Source organism: Medicago sativa, chromosome 8, assembly GCF_051527215.1.
Source record: "Medicago sativa cultivar Bolivia chromosome 8, Bolivia_mono, whole genome shotgun sequence".
NCBI classification, from domain to species: Eukaryota; Viridiplantae; Streptophyta; class Magnoliopsida; order Fabales; family Fabaceae; genus Medicago; species Medicago sativa.
Window position 1 is genome coordinate 76,012,478 of NC_140756.1, and position 17,863 is coordinate 76,030,340.

General features: G+C 28.6%; 1 protein-coding gene and 3 long non-coding RNA genes across 13 annotated transcripts; 2 read left to right on the plus strand and 2 right to left on the minus strand.

The window, feature by feature from the left end:
* Positions 1-632: 632 nt before the first annotated feature.
* On the minus strand, positions 633-1,288 carry LOC146901603 (uncharacterized). The gene has a single exon (XM_085732280.1). It carries the CDS (start codon positions 1,145-1,147, stop codon positions 725-727), a length of 423 nt encoding a protein of 140 aa, XP_085588406.1. The 5' UTR covers positions 1,148-1,288; the 3' UTR covers positions 633-724.
* A 767-nt stretch (positions 1,289-2,055) lies between these two features.
* LOC146901604 (uncharacterized) lies at positions 2,056-6,330 on the minus strand. 10 transcript variants are annotated; one of them, XR_015021371.1, is made up of 5 exons: positions 6,100-6,330; positions 5,047-5,960; positions 4,409-4,626; positions 3,951-4,305; positions 2,056-2,555 (listed from the first exon to the last, which is right to left on the minus strand). It is a non-coding gene; the product is annotated as an uncharacterized LOC146901604 (long non-coding RNA). The 10 variants fall into 10 exon arrangements; XR_015021372.1 differs by having other exon boundaries at positions 3,951-4,626; positions 5,047-5,546; positions 5,760-5,960; positions 6,100-6,329; XR_015021368.1 differs by having other exon boundaries at positions 3,951-4,043; positions 4,234-4,626; positions 6,100-6,328.
* LOC146901605 (uncharacterized) lies at positions 4,633-5,365 on the plus strand. Its single transcript, XR_015021373.1, has 2 exons — positions 4,633-4,896; positions 5,073-5,365. It is a non-coding gene; the product is annotated as an uncharacterized LOC146901605 (long non-coding RNA).
* Positions 6,331-13,229: 6,899 nt separating the features above from the next.
* LOC146901606 (uncharacterized) lies at positions 13,230-14,622 on the plus strand. Its single transcript, XR_015022575.1, has 3 exons — positions 13,230-13,385; positions 13,452-13,693; positions 14,247-14,622. It is a non-coding gene; the product is annotated as an uncharacterized LOC146901606 (long non-coding RNA).
* The last annotated feature ends 3,241 nt before the right edge of the window (positions 14,623-17,863 follow it).

Consider the following 17,863-nt stretch of genomic DNA (forward strand, 5'->3'; position numbering starts at 1 on the left):
TAGGGACCAAAAATATATTTAACCCTTATTATATTATTATATATTTAGAATGTTTTCAATTCTTCGTGAACTCGTCGCATGTGCTGGTATACTAGTTCTTCCGCATGTAATATTACACTCGTAATGTTATAGAACTCTGCTAGCTAGTGAAGAAGTTACATGTATTGGGTGCCTACAAACACAAATATAGTGAGGGCCCAGGCCTACACTAGTGGCAACGTGGGTCCGTCCCTGCTCAAGACTACACAACAAATGAAAGGGATGAAAGTATTCACTTATTTTTTTCACTGCCCTTTAGTAGACAATGTTGGGTCAAGAATGGACTGTTGCGCGTAATGCAGACATGCAAACCATGCTGTTTGTTGTACTGCATGAATGTCAATCCCATGCAGTCCCTTTTGTGGCTATTATCATCACGTGGAGTATATGGCTGGCTGGCAACAAACTCAGCCATGTTTTATTATTATTTAGTTCTAGCAAATTACAAAAACAAGGATTTATATACTTTTGCATAGCATAAAAGTAATAAGGCACAAGCACAATACTATATAGTAATATAATTAACTGCTGAACATGTCCTAAATTTTTATGCTTGTGTTTTATCCAAGTTAGTATTCCATGTCTCATATTAATTCCAAAAACAATGATTTATATTGAATGAATAAATAATTTATATAAATTTACATCGCATAAAAGCAATTTAGCCATAAATCAACATTATCACTCACTCCATCATGATTCTGAATTCTTCAAAACTAAGCACACCATCACCATCCAAATCAAACCTTCCAATCATCACTTTACATTCTTCAATGGACTTAGAATCCCCCAACTTTTTCAACATCCTCTTCAAACTCTTTGGTGTTATGAACCCACATCCTTCATTATCATACATTTCAAAAGCTTCCCTCAAATCCTTCAACTTTTCTTCTTCTCCCCCGGATTCCATAAGCGTTATTAAATCCTCCAAACTCAATAGCCCATCACCATCAGAATCCAATGCCTCAATAGCAATTTCCACTTCTTTCAATTGAAACTCTCCGCCAATCTTCGTCATTCGACTCCTTAACTCGTTCGGTGAAATCTTTCCATCACCGTCTTCATCAAAGTAACTTAGTACACGCTCAAATTCCATGTTACTCCTCATGTTAATTATATATTGTTCGCAATCAAAGGCTACAATTGTAAGTCACTACAAAATATATTTCCAACTATACAAAGTTAAATTCAAATGACAAAAAAATAATATACTCAAACAAATAAAAATAATATACTCAAACAAATCAATGAAATCAAACAGTTAGGCCTATAGCGGTTTATAGGAGTTATGCACACACTTATTTTTGTGTTGGCTATGAAACAATTGGGTGGTTTTTTATATTTATAGTTTGTGAAATTTGAAAGCGTGTTAAGTAAATTTCTGGAAGATTGAATATTTTTTATGATTGGGATGGTGCAAGCAAGTTTCTTGGTGTGTTCGAGGAAGAGACAAATGGCATAAACGTCACGCCATGTGTATTATATTTATGGTTGGTAAGAGAGAGGAAGTGGATAACGCGGGACAGAACAAGACATTATCAAAATGTCCTAGAAATAACTTATATTAACGGTCAAAGGAACATAACTTACTTTTTTTTTTTTTTCAAGACTTTTATTTTCATCTTTAATTTTTTATATTTTGTTGGTTGAGTAGTTGATGGCAAATGGCAGAGCCACCCAATATGTAAATAAACGTGTTGGGTGCCACCGCAATCACACGGTGGATACACTTCCATACCTTGTCAACTTAATTGTTTTATCCATATAGAAAAGGCGTGTCGTGCATTTTAGTGGTGTATTTTGTTTAAGATATATTATATTAGGCCTTTTTCTTAAGGATAAGATACCAAGAGATTTTGATTAATTAGTGTGAACATTTTTTTTATAAAAGATTATTGGTATACAAATGCATCATTAGTGAGTCAAAATTATACATTATAAATACAACTAGCGTCCAGACGGGCACTCCCGTGCCCGTCTGTCCGCTTTTTCTACTGCGCTAAAGTATGCATATACTTGACTATATGTTTCTTGGTATATAAGAGTGATATATAAAGCTTATGAAATAAGAGTAATATTTGAGCTTATGACATATGTTACCTTTAATTCTTTAACTCCTTTAATCCCTTAACTCAATCAAGTGAGCTACCAATCCCCCCTCTAATGTGATTGTATTGGGTGTTTGTCATCTGCTTATTGCGCTAAGTGTATATATTTTACCAAGCTTCTTTGTTTAATTTTGATTCTAATATAAAGGTTATTTACATATTTTTTTATGATTTGGTACACGTACAAATACACAAAAATGTACAAATAATTGTTCTTTTATTTACTCCAAATGCTTTATTTGTTTTCTTTCTTTTCCATTTTGTGTTCGTCTTTCCTTTTGATATTGTCTATTGTTGACTACTGCTTGTACAGTTTGTTCCAAGGGTGATCGTAATCAAGGAGATTGTGCAGTCCCATATAAATAATCTACATCATTTCCAAGCCTTATTTCTCCTATAGGCAACAATCTGTAGAAAAAAAAATACAAAAGAAAAAACAATAAATGATCCAATGAAAGAGTCATATTTAATTAGCTTAATTAGCTTAGACAAATTTCTCTGTTGCTGCTTTGTAAACAAAAAATATTAAGATAGAACATATAAAAGATCATTTGAGTAGCATATGCAAAACAAAGTAGTTAAAATTTATAAATAATGTGCATGGAAATGTTTCACAAATGAATCTGAGAATGAAAATAATATTTTGCACACCATATCGACTGCCAACCATTAATGGAAAAGATTATGTACAGCAACCATAGTCTTCAATTTTGAGCCACCACATGTAAGAAACACAAATATCGAAAGAAAGAAAGAAAAAATTTGAAATATAGAAACAGACAATATTAGAGAAAGCGTAAAATGTAATAGACTGGTAAAATCGAAATTTCTAAAGAAGAATAATAATTTGAAAAAAATTTGACGAAAGAGAGGGCAAGACCCATACAACCATGTTGGTGAAACCCTTTTAAACTCTATTTTATCTTCTCTTAGCTAAGTGAACTCCCTCACAATGTTTTACATCAAAAAAACGAAGGCCAACACTACGACCACTCTCCCACTCAATTGTAACCACTTTCTCCAATTCCTTAACAATAACATCCATCGTATCCATCCATCCATCCATCCATCCACTCATGCCCACAAACTGTCACCGCACTCTGACAAATAAAAAAACCAAGACCAGTCTCATTCCTTTACACACCACATGAAGAAACGATATAATTGTGCTGAATATAAACTATATCTATCATGTTTCACAATTGCATCTACCAACAACTTATCAACGACCTTTCCATTGTATAACTCTACAAATCGAATTTCTGAAGATTGTTATGAGGTGCAGCCACATAATTTCTTGTGCTACACTACCTTTTTGTACATAGAGAAAAGCTTGAACTCATATCAAAGGCACAAACCAAAGATAAGCTGACTATAAACTCACTGCACCAAAAAAACTAATATTATTTTAAAAGAGATAACACAAACAATTGAAACAACTACTGTTGGAATCCTACTCACAAAATTGTTGTATTCTTTATTTTTAAGTCGTTAATTAACCTGTGATAAAATTACGACCACGCTGTTATACTTGAGACCAATTTATTATTTAAAAAATTACTGTAAGGTTTGTAGCAATCAAACTACTAAACCTTGATATTGTCTATGGGGACGATAAAATCATCTAAATTACTTCAAGAGATTAAAATAAATAAAACCATTGGATCCGATATAGTTCTTTGAAAATTGAGAATAATGGAACGACAAACCAAGTAAATGGCAAATAGAAAAACAATTTAACATCGAACTTGATTAAACAATGGTTCAGATTCAAATATTTATAGAAAATTTGAGAAAACAAACCTATAAAGGTTTCTCTCATTTCCTTTAAACTGTGTCTCTGAAGGCATTAAGTGTGGAACCAATTTATTTAACATTCAACCTTCAATTGCAACACTGGTTTGAAACAAAAACCAATTGCTAATGTAACCGAGAGCAAGAGAAACATCAACAATGATCAAACAACAAAAACAAAAGAATTCACACATCAAAATAAAAAATTTAAAAATAACAAAAAGCTATTATTCAAAATAACTGCATACATCAGTAAAGATTTCAACATGAAAAAGTCAACAAAAAACCAAACCTGAAGTTTGAAGGGTAAAAGTGATGACATTGGTTGATTCATGTATGATGTCCTCATCATGTTGCAAAGTTGCTGAAAAATAATAAATTTAGAAAGTGAGAAGATAAAAAGAGAAAAGAGAGATTAGAGAGATAGAGAAAGGAGAAAAAGAGATGTGGAGATAGATAAAGATCACTTTCTTATGGCTGTTCTAGCAACCAACAATTTTGTCTGCAGAGAGTGCATTTCGACGCTGCAATTTACACACCGCTTTCTTCCATTGGGGTCTTACCTCCTCCCTCTCAGGTTTCCCAATATCAGTTTTATTACTAAATTCACATTTGATTCCGATGCGAGGCAGTTTAAATTTTTTTGCCAGTTTTTGTTTGACTGAGGGCCTCAGATCAGTTATCCCTGCATTTCAATAGAAGCGGTTATTGTCGGTGTAAATCACTAAATTGTCTAAATGAAATTTAAAATTGAAGAAGAAAATGCCACACCAAAACAATGTTTTGCTTTATAGATAGTTATAGAAGTTATAGATATAGAAGATTATAGATTATAGATTTATAATATTAGTTCTACTATTAATCTTTTGTGTTAATTCTTTGATAAAGTGTTCAAGTTTTATGTAGGCTTACAGTCTTACACCACATCTACAAAATTCAATACTTCAATTAAAAGGTATTGTTCTAATACCAAGGCATTGTTTCTCATCACTTGAATTTATAAAACTCAATGTTTTGTCTCCTGTTTTTTGCATTGCACCGCTTGATTACTTAAAATGCTTTTATTGCTCAATTTCAAAAGAGATATAAGTTTGAATTGACTTACATTCTTATGTTCCTCTTGTGTGACAGATAACATGCATTCCTTTAACACCGCTGATATGAATATCATTATATTCTTCTTGAAGGATTGCAATAAATATCAGTATTGAGTGATGAAATTGGAGTAATATTATGCAGTTTGTACACCAGATTTTTTTCGTTAGCTGAATCTATCGAAAGGCATAAAGAAGCATAACTGTGATAAGTTGCATTCTAATTTAAGACTCATTTGAAACTTAATTGTTTTGCCCTTCAACATCCTTGTGGACAATAATAAATCCAAAAAATAAGATTAAGTAAGAAGGGAACAAACCCTTGCTGCATTTAGTAATGAATTTTCACATCTTTAGTTATAAAGTTTCATGTATAATGATACGCGGCATTTACATTATTTTTAAAACTCAGACAAACACAAACAATACTTTGCATAGGAAACAAACCCTCACTTTTAAAAACTGAATACGAACATGAACATTACGTTTTGCCCAAGATTGCAGCCTTCTTCTAGAAAGTATAAGGGGAAAAAAATTAGAAAGCAAATTGGAGAAAAAACTGACACATGTGATAAAAAAGAGACAACAAAAATCAGATGAAACAAACATATCTACATGCAGATTTTAAAAAATTCAATAATCGGAATCAGGAATTTTTTAATAATTTTTAACGTATCAAAATGATAAGAGAGAATGAGACAGTGAAAACTTAATTGTGACTCACGTCGCCTCGTTTCAATTCAATGACCATGGGAGCAAGCGGTGGCCGAGTGTCGGAAAAAACCATCTAATCTTCATATCCTGTATTTGGTCTTCTCATGTTCTTTCGCCATTACGGATGATGTTGCCTTGTTATCCATTGGCCTTACTCCTTTTTACTTTCATCTTCAGTTCATTGTTCCTTGCTTAAATTTCACAGTTCTTCCTTGATTCAAAACACAGAGATAACAAAACACATAAATTGAGAACATAAATGGAAAATTCAATTCCACAGAATCATGAAGAGGAAGAAAAGGAAAATTTGAGAACACAGAGATAACAAAACACATAAATAATGAATCTACCGTATGCAGAAGTCCGCTTGTGGCCTTCTCTGATTTGTTGATGATCGTAACTCCTCTCTTTCGCCCTTTTTCTCTCAGTGTAAATACAAAAGATAGATTTGAGGGGAGTTTCCAAACTGCTGTTCAGTTTTAATGGGCAAAATTGGGAAATTCACATTAAAAAAGAAGGGTAATTTGGGAAAGAAAATAGGCTACACCAAAAAAAAGTTTTCCCTTTATTAATAGGTATAGATATAGTTGACTCATGCATGCATAACTACAACTTACTATCACCGCCGCTAAATATAAAATCATTTTGATAAAAGTACAGGAATTAAAAAAGTTAATATTTGTATTAAATTTGTTTGTATTGATTATTGTTTTTTACAATTTTATCCTTTAAAATAGAGAGTTATTTTATATTTTTAACTTGCTATTTATTGTTGATTGAAAAGAAATTTTTAACTTGCTATTTATTGTTGATTGAAAAGAAAAATGTTCTCTATGATATGTAAACAACATAATTTACCGATGATACATTAAATTGTTCATTTTTTTTGTAAAGAACGATAAATTGTTCATAAATCTTGAATAAATAATTTATTTGAATTCTAAAAAATACGTCCTTGTTTATTGCGTGACAATATTTTCTATTTTTATTTTCTAAAATTTATCTTGATAATAAGAACAAATAAATTGGTAGTTGTTTAGCTATCATTTTTATCTTCACTCTATACCAATGAAAACAGAAAATAATTTCAAAAAAAGTAAATGGACCCTTTCCCTCGAGTTAGTAATTGATTTGAAATTAGAAAAATATAACTTTTGTGATAAGTTCAAAAGGCAGTTGTGATAAGTTCAAAAGGCAGTTGAATTTAAGCGGTTAAATCGGGCAGTTGTGATAAGTTCAAAAGGCAGTTGATTCAAAAGGCAGTTGAATTTAAGCGGTTAAATTTTTTATTCTGGTTTTTTTTGGTGGTGACCGGGATTCGAACCCCGGACCTTGCACATATTATGCATTGTCCATACCAACTGAGCTAAGCTCACGATGACTAAATTTTGGATGTAATAATATTTGACGAGACTTAAAAAATATTTATCTTTAATGACTTTCTCTCCTCTATGTGGGTTTATTGGGGGTAGTTTCACACGAATGAATCAATTGTTCGAGTTTGAACCCATGATCTCCAACTCCTTATCTATTAGTTTAAATCAGTTGAGTTATTTAACATTCATCAATCATTACATTAGGCTAGTAAGATTAACCACATAAATGAGATTGTACGTCACGTCTTCACTCAGAACTTTAAGAGAAATTCTATGTCCCCCATGTCTCTCGTGTTACCCTTAAAACCAAAAATACCTAACGGTTTTGGAATTTTAGAATCTAAACCATCTAAAGGATAGGGGAAAAATTATGAAATTACATTTTTTTCACAAGAGGAGTTCAAAAAATGTACAGGGAAGAAAATCTCAAACTTAAAGGCATAATCTCAATTCTTCTATTGAATGTGAGACTTTAACTCACACTTACACAAAAGTGTGAGATTCTCCGCCGTCCTTGATCCAATAAGGAATATTTTCTGCTCCCTCATCAAGTCGAACCATACTCTGCTACCACAGTTGAAACACGAGGGAAAACTTCACTTGGTTGAAACTATCACATTAGACTAAAATCAACCACACAAATAAGATTTGAAACCATATATTCACTCAAAACCTTATATTAAGTTCATGTGTTCTTTCACTTATATATTGTTCAACCTCAAATTTTTGATTCAATGTGCAATTTTAACCGATACTTTGCACATCACAACAATCTCGTCAAAAGTTAAAACAGTTTCATTTTAATCATTATTAATTTTCTCTCCTAATTGTGTGTGTTGGTTCCACGAACACAAGTATTGTACCTGACTTTGACCGCAAACTCCATGTATATAGGACAGGACGCGCATAACGTCTGCAGTGGGAAAACATATTTTTAAAGTTCAAAGACATAGTAGCCAACAGTATTAACTACCCCAACCCCAATTTTTCAGAATTAGGTAGTATGGTAATGAATGAGTAATGACGGAAAGGAATTGTATACTCCTTTTAATAATATTCATTCTCATCCAAACATGAACTTTTCTTGTCTTTCTTCGCAATTCAGGAACGAAGAAAACAATACAGGCCCCACATCAGTTTTGTCTCTCTTTCTTGTGTTGATCTATCTATCTACTTTAGTTAAAAAAAAATAGGCTAAAGTGCAACTTTGGCCCCCTATCTTTCAAAAAGTTGCGATTTTGGCCCTCTAAGTTTGAAAACTACAATTTTGGTCCCCTATGTTTTAGCCCCTTTGCATATTTGGTCCTTTTGGTCAATTTTGACCAAGTCAACGCATACGTGGCATGCCACGTGTGTAATTATTTAATTAAAAAAATAAAAAATCGAAAAAAACAATTTTTAAATTAAATAAATGAAAAAAATAATAAAAAAATATTAAAAAATTCTGGAAAAATGAAAAATAATAAAAAAAAATAAAAAAATTTTGGAAAAATGAAAAATAATAAAAAAATAAAAAAATTTTAAAAACGAAAAAATATTACAAAAAAATGAAATAAATTCTTGAAAAATAAAAATATTAATAAAAATGATTAAAACAACGAAAAAAAATTCACTGAAAAATAAAAATATTAATAAAAATGATTAAAAAACGAAAAAAAATTTCATAAAAATTCATGGACAGGTCCAAGAATCACTTATTCGAAAAAGTAATGTCATGGAAACATTCATTTCCCTAAAGAAGAAATATGTACCAAATTTGTGGCCAAGTTGTATTCTCGTCGGTGTTTTTGTGTATACTTTTTTCGTTTCCTTGCGCCTTTAGAATGTCAAATTTTTAACATTAGAAAATTCTGTAAAAGATTCTGGAAAAAATTTGAAAAAAAAATTTCAAAAAAAATTTCGAAAAAAATTCTGAAAAAAATTCGAAAAAAATAATGTCAAATTTTCCAGATTTTTTAAAAAAATTTCCGTATTTTTTTCGAATTTTTTAAAAAATCTGGAAAATTTGACATTATTTTTTCATTATTTTTTAATTTTTTATTATTATTTTTTTTCGTTTATTTAATTTAAAATCTTGAAAATTTTTAATTTTTTTATTTTTTCATTATTTTTCATTTTTCCGGAATTTTTTAATATTTTTTTATTATTTTTCATTTTTCCAGAATTTTTTAATATTTTTTTATTATTTTTTTCATTTATTTAATTTAAAAATTGATTTTTTCGATTTTTTATTTTTCTAATTAATTAATTACACACGTGGCATGCCACATATGCGTTGACTTGGTCAAAATTGACCAAAATGACCAAATATGCAAAGGGGCTAAAACATAGGGGACCAAAATTTTAGTTTTCAAACTTAGGAGGCCAAAATTGCAACTTTTTGAAAGATAGGGGGCCAAAGTTGCACTTTAGCCAAAAAAATATGGATGATATAGATCTCCCATGGTTTAGAAAATTAATTCTAATACAATAGTTCTATATGACTAAATTTCATTTGGTGTTTGTAATATTGGACTTGGATCGATTTGAGTGTTTCTTTTTCAGGCTTTCTTTTCCCATTTGATGATTTTTTTTTTTTTTTTGAATCGATTTGATGATATATTTAAATCGAACAATTTGATGTTGGACAAAATTGTTCTGGCAAATTCCACAACCAAAAAATTTGAGTGTGTAGGCATTCTAAATCCTTAAATTAATAATTAAAATGACTTGGTTTTTGAAGGAAAAAAACTTATTTTCCATCATTTATAATTATAATAATTAAATCTTATTTATCAAAAGTATCGACAGAATAGAATTTATTTTTTCTAAATTTTTACTACTCGTAATAGAGAATAATGATTATTTTTTATGAGAAAATGTAAAAAATTTAGTATGTTTCTTACAAACAATTAATTGATATTTTTTCCTTATGAAATGATATTTTTTTTTAAAATATAAATGTCGACAAATAACTCTTTATTTTATAAAAATTATGGATAATTTATAGATTTAAAAAATAAAAGTAATAGTACATCATAGTTTTCGAGTTTGCCGAAGAAATTTTCAATTGTTTCAGTTGTTTTAAAGATTTAATTCAATTCACAATGCTGAAATTGATAGCCTGAACACATTTTCGAACATGAGACCTCACATGGTGTGTGAGTTTTATACGATGTTAATCACTTCGTAGTATTCGGACAAAAACGAATAGAAGAAATTTTTGTATTCCAGAACTTATTTGATTTTACTCATTTCCAAAAACAATTATTAGTTGGGACTATTTTGCAAGGTTAGTGACCAAATTTTGACAATGACGGATCTTTTTTCTTAATGCCTTGACAATAAGGGATCTTAATTTGACTATTTTGATTTTTGACATGATGATTTAATTTGAATACGGCTAAGTGACATCAGATTTTTTTGCTCTAATATTTACGGTTCTTGACCTAAAAAATAAGAAAACTTGACCAAAAAACAACGTTTACAACTAGAGTGCAATATTTTGACATCATTTAATTTGAATACCCCTAAGTGACGTCAGATTTTTTTGCCATAATATTTACTGTTCTTGACCTAAAAAAATCAGCAAACTTGACCAAAAAACAACGTTTACAACTAGGGTGCAATATTTTGACATCAAAATTTGACAATAAATTTTGATATTAACTTAAATAATTTAATGGTAATTAATTGTTAGGTACTTTGGAGTTTAGTTGGGTACCGATATTTTTAAGCAATATTTATTTAAAATTTAATATTTTTTAATAAAAATTATACGCATGATATGGCATAACACTAAATAATTGGATGACATATATATACCCAACCAAACTTCAAGGATTGTGTTCATCATAATTAATACAGTTTAATATGATTAATCATGTTAAGTAATACAAAAAAAAAATGGTAAATGTATTACACATATACATGACTTGAGTAAAAAACACACACACATAATTTATTTCACAACTAAAAAAATATTCCTTCAAAAGAAAAACAAAAATTTTCTTGTATTTAAAGAAGTAAAATATATAACTTTGTTTATTAAAAAGTATTAACCAGGAAAAGAAAAATGGTTTACATCTAAAGAAAAATTATAGACCAAAGAAAAGTTATAAATCTAAACTAAATTGCATGGAAAATAACATCGTCTTCAGGTAGGTAATCTAATAAAGTAGGGCTGGCAATGAACCGAACCAACTCGATAATAGTTTGGAACTCGATTCGACAATTAACTCGTTGAACGTGGTTCATGAACCAAATGAGCTTGAACTTGAGCTGAAAATTAAGTTCGTTAAATAAATGAGCTGAACTTGATCTGTATATAGTTCGACTTGGTTGGTTCATGAGTTGGCTCGATTATATATATATATATATATATATATATATATATATATATATATATATATATATATATATATATATATAAATTTTGTATATATTGAAATTTAGAAGTGGGTTATTATTTTGAATGAATGCTAAAATGTTGTAACATACACCCTTAGTTTAAGCTTATAAACTAACATCTTAGTCCCACATCGGTTATTTCAAAACAATATAGAGGAAAGTTGGCTATAAAATCGGTTCCTGTGTATGCTTAACAAAAGCAGTGAAGCAAAGCAAACAGTATAATGAATTTTTTGCGGCTTCCAACGTTTGAAAGTTCAAGATTTTGAGGCACAATTACGATATTAATATTTAATATTTGTCTTTTAAAAAGTTATAAAGGTCAAAAAAATATTATAAAATGGCTTTTTAAAGAAGTTATTTATGCTAACGAACCTAACGAGTCGAACCGAGTTGTTCATGAACTTTAAACGAGCCGAACTCGAGCCATAAAAAAAGTTCGTATCGAACTTGAGTCGAGTTTCGAGCCGAACCAATTCTTATCGAGTCGAGTCGAGCTCAGATGGGTTCGAATCGACTCGACTCATTTTCAGCCCTATAATAAAGAGAAAATGTAAATTAATGACTTCTATTGAATGATGATGCTCTTCTTGAAAAGAAAGAGGGCATCTAGTAAAAAGTGATTAGGCCTAAAATACTCTTCTCGAAAGAAAAAAGCATATTCATAAAATAAAAAAATTGATAAGATCCACAATTTACATATCTTATTTCTAAAAAATTGTTTTTTCAATGAATGAATTTTCTTTGTTTTAAAAATATAGAATAAAACAATAAGAATCTTTATACTAACAATTTAGAGTTTTTAGAAATAGCCTATTCTAAAATTCTGTCCTCTAAAGATGTCCACATCATCATAATCCTACTTGGCCTTTGTTCCAAAAATTCCTCCTAATTTTTAATACAAGCTTAATAATTATAAATATTATTAAAAACCGTTTTTTATTTAACATTAAATTGTACATAAAAAAGATAGTTGGTTACAATCAAATAATTATTAATATAATTATTGTTTCGATTAAAATTTATATGTTACATTAAAAAATTGGTACGTTACAATCCAATAATTATTAATACAATTATTGTTTTGATTAAAATTTATATGTTACTTTTAAAAATTGGTACGTTACAATCAAATAATTATTAATATAATTATTGTTTCGATTAAAATTTATATGTTACATTAAAAATTTGTACATTACAATCAAATAATTACTAATATATTTAGTATTTGATTAAAATTTATACGGTACATTAAAAATTTGGTAAGTTACAAAATTATAATAAATAACTTGAATAAATTATATTTTGAATTTTGGTCCGTTACACTATGACAGTAACCTACTAATTAAAAATTTAATTGTAGTAATTAGTTTTTAAGGTTATATAATTAATTTTTATTCGTTACAAAATTATATTACTTAATATTTATAAGATATTATTAAATTTCAAATGTTATGAAGTTAATTTTTTGTAGGTTACATGAAATATAATCTAATCGTTTAATGCACATTTTATAATATTAAAGACGTTGATAATATTAATTTTAAAACAGTCAAATTAATAATTAATAGATATTAAACGTTATGGTACTATTTTTCTATATAAATAGTAGCGCTTTTGGGTACGAGTACACAACAATCACAAAATATAGTTCTTCTTTTACTGTTATCTGATATCTATATTCTAAGTTATTTATGTAATTTTTTCTATTGCAAAGGAAAATGTCTACGAAACACGAGTTCATCTTTGATGTTTCGCCAAGAAAACAATCGTGGACATTGGTTGTGAGGGTTGTTAGTGTTTGGTTTGTTCAAGACTACAAAAATAAAAAACTACCATTTTCCATGGAGTTGTTTCTAATCGATCGAAAGGTACTTTTTTCATATCGTTTTTGTTTTTTTTGTTTAAGGTATAGTGTTTTAATCTTTATTATATAGGGTGATCGAATTGGTGCGTCTATACGAAGAATATTGATCTACAAGTTCATGGAGCAACTCCAAGAGGAAATGGTGTTCACGATTTCCTCATTTGATGTTGCTTGCAACAGTGGTTCATATCGACCATCAACTGAATTTCACAAAAGTCAAACTATCTAAAACTGCTTTGGTCCCAACAAACATGTATTCATTTACATATGCATCTGATGTTTTCAATGATTTTTACAACAATTACTTGGTTGGTAAGTGACTATCCCTTTCTTCGTATCAATTGAATTATTTGATATTATTTATTTACAATAATACAATAATAAATTAATTACTTTTTGGTGAAAATAGTTTTATTTTTCAATATATTTTTTTTTCAACCTTGATTTTTTTCATTCATATATATTTTGTTTTTTAATGATATTTCAATGTTACACATTATTTTTAAACGTTGTATAATTACCTTAAAGGTTGAATTAATATGTTTAATAATTAAGTAACCGTTTAGATCTTTTTTTAATGCTAATAAAACGTTTTGTTTAATATGATTCAAGTATACATTATATTCTTATAATATTAAATTGTAATTTAATCAATATTTTAATTTGTGTTATATATGCAAATGTAATTGGAGTCATGACTAGAGTGAGTGTTGAAAGAGGATATGAAGAGATGGTGGAAAAACTAAAATGAATGTCATTGAACATGATTCAAATTGCTAAGCTTTATTTTTTGTATGTTTGTTTTTTTTTTAAACATGTATTATGGGTAAGCTTAAATGTACTCTTTTGACAATTTTTATGATAGGATTTAATGGATAAGTTTTCTGAAACAAGTCCCACAACTTCACAGGATGTAAACTCGAAAGATGTTATTGACTCATATTCTTAATCATTTGCACCTCCTAAGAAGAGAACATTGCCGATAAACGAAGATTGCGGGACATCTGACGCAATTGTTCAATTGGTCAAAAAGATTGTGAAGATGGAGAAATAATATTTACAAGTGACTTGGTTACGTTTAAGTTGTTTATCCATTATGTCAATGTTATGTGTCTGTTTTTAATGTAGTAGAATAAAGTCCATGTTATAGACAACGGAATTACGATTTTCAATTGAATAAATCAATATGGTTGCATGTATTGACACTTCAATGAAAAATATTTCAGTTTTCATATTATCAATTTACGATTTACTTATGTCTTAAACTTTACACAAATTCAAAAATAAATATAATAATTAAATTAAGGATTCTATGGAAGAAGTTATGTAATGAACAAGATACACCTTATCTCTCTTAATCCAATTAACCTTTCTAGATTCCTTACTCCCTCCTCACAAAAACAAAAACAAAAAAAATAAGGATTCAATGGAAGAAGTTATACTTGTGGGAGCCTTAAAGAATGAAATAAATTAAACCAACTGAGGTGGTATTGAAATAGAATACAAAAGATATAATACAAGAACTAAAATGAATGTCATTGAATTGAATTCGAATGAGTGACCTTTATTTGTTTTTATTTTTTATTTTTAATATGGAATAGACTATGGTATTTAATTATAATTTTGATTATTTGTCAATTCATTTTAAGAGATATCGGTTTGAATGTAGTCTCTTCATATATTATGTTGAGGAATTAAATTCTTTGTTTATAATTATCAACTTGATTGTTTAATATGATTGGAAAGTAAAAATCTATTCATTTACTTAAAGCGTTTTATTTGTTTCTTTAGGGATAGGAAAATCAATGTTACAAAATCTTTTTTCATCAACTAGGATCACGTTCAACCCTGAAATTATAGAGACAAATGAACTAAAGAAAATGTATTATTATTTTGGTAGAGAGAATTTTTTGGTCACACTTTACTTATGTCTTTTTTATGCTCCATATCTTGGTCACACATTAACTTTAAAAGGTTCCATATAGATTATGATATTAGATGAGTTCAGTCTTTATAATGAAAAACAATTCTACATTCAATCGAGGGAGTTGACACATATCTTATACCTTTTTATTCCCCGCATTTAGGTTTGTTGGTTTCAATTAGGAACTTTGAGAAGGAGGGATGGTTCTTTTTGAAAAATGGAAAATAATGATTTGAAAATCAGAATTACGGTAAAGTAAAAGGACATTAATTTAGAGTGTTTTAATTTGTGACCCTTTGATCTCCAATAAAATAAAATTGAGGGAAGATATTAAAGAAAATTGTTTTCTCATTTTCTCTCTCTTGAGAAAAATACTATCTCCAATATTTTTTTAGGGACTCTTTCCAATCTTAAATATAAATAAATAATTAATTTTTTTAATCTCAAATCAAATATAACTTACTTTGTCTCTATTTAATGTTGTTTATCCTATGTGGTATTGTAGAAATAATCAGATTCAATAATTCAAGACTTTTGTAACCCAAAAAAAAAAAAACCAAGACTTGCTAGAAATGCAATTATTGCTATGATCACAACTCAAGTTTCTCTATCTGGTAGGACAAAGCTAATAAATTGTCCAATTATCTTTGATTTTGTTAGTTTGAAAGCTTTTAAAATGGATACTCATCATCAAAGAACACAAAAATTATTGAGGTTATTTGACAACCACTTATCCATAGTTGGATAAAGTGTAATACTGATGGCATAACTTAAGGCAATCCAAGACCAACAACTTCTGTAGGCATCTACAAAAACAATCATGGAGAGAGTATTGGTTTTGTTTCAAGCCTTGCAATTTGTAATGCTCTGTTTACTTAGATTATGGCAGTCATTCTTACAATGGAATGTGCTTACCAGAAAAATTGGCATAATATTTGGATTGAAAGTAATTCAAAACTGGTTACCTTAGTCATCAAGTAATTCAAATTGTTCCTTGGCATATCAAAAATAGATGGCTTAACTGTCTTACTCCATTGCAATCAATGAATTTCATGATGTCCTATATGTTTAGATAGGAAAACTGTTGCGCAGATAAGTTGGGTACTTTAGGTCTGTCTATCAATGATTTTATTTGGTGGTCTTTCACACATGTTCAGATTAGTGAAGATTTAGTTAAGAATATATTTGGTCTTCTATGTTATAGACTGTTTTAACATTTTGAGGGTTTGGTTTGCACACCCCCCCTCCTTTTTTTTATCCTACTTTTCATTTTAACACATCTATGGTGTGTCCTTCATAGGCCTTCAATTTATAAAGTAATGTTATTTATCCTAAAATATATTTTAATTCATGTAAGTTTATTTTTAATGATTTTTACATTCTCATAAAAGAAAGTTTTAATAGATGAACTTTGGAGAATGTTGTATTATTTATGAAACCCAGAATAATAATTGATACAACTAAATTTTTGAATTTAGGTATTTTTGTTTATAATTGAGATCTGAGAGAGTATTGAAATTAAGTATTTTTTTTTTATTAAGAGTGGAAAATTAAAACATAGGTAGTCATATCCATTTGATAAATGGATATATTCAATGACTGATAAACCAAATCTAATATGAACTCTTACTAATTTCCCTTAAAAAAAATGAACTTTTACTAATTGGTTAATTTTTTGGGAGTATATTAATTATTTATAGTGTTTTTATCTTTTAGGCTTAATTGTACTTTTGTTAAATATTTTATCCCTTTCACAAAAATAATCATCTCTTTATAAAATTTAACATTTTTTATCTCAATAAATGATGATTTATTGTTTCAATTTTAAATATAAAGATAAAATACCACATGACGCCGAAATTATAGATGAAAAGAAACAAAAACAATAATATTTAAAAAATGTGTTAATATGTAAAACCTGTTAAATAATTTTAAATAAAATGTATCCCGTGCTTGGCACGGGGCGTTACACTAGTAATAGAACAAAATAGTGTGCAACTTGAATTCCTATTTTCAATTCATTTAAAAAGTATTCTTGCACCAATGAGAATTGAGATTAATAGAAGGGGTTAGATTCTCATAACATGACGAATCAATATTTAATATTCTAGGTTGAAGAAACCTACGAGTCAAAGAAAACAAAAATCCTATTTCTCTTATGTGTTAAGGTCTCAAGAGGGACTATATGTAGAAAAGAAGTACACCAAAATGCTTGAGTTGTGCGAATAGGAGAAGCGTGGGAGATGGAAAAAGTGAGGTTTTTCTATATTCTTTTATCATATATATATATATATATATATATATATATATATATATATATATATATATATATATATATATATATATATATATATATATGTCTTAAAATATAAACATGTTGTGAAATATTGATTTCAAAAGACGGATAGTTTAGTCTATTTATAAGTTGCTTATAAATAAAGTTTTTTACCTCATTGTTTGATATCATTAAAAGAGAGAACTTTGAGATATATATTAAAGGCCGAGGTTTGAGAGCTTTTGGGTGAAAAATTAGGGTTGAGAAACACATTCTAAACATC

Coding starts and splice junctions, on each gene's coding strand:
- LOC146901603 (XM_085732280.1), bottom strand. CDS start 1,147: ATGAGGAGTAACATGGAATTTGAGCGTGTACTAAGTTACTTTGATGAA.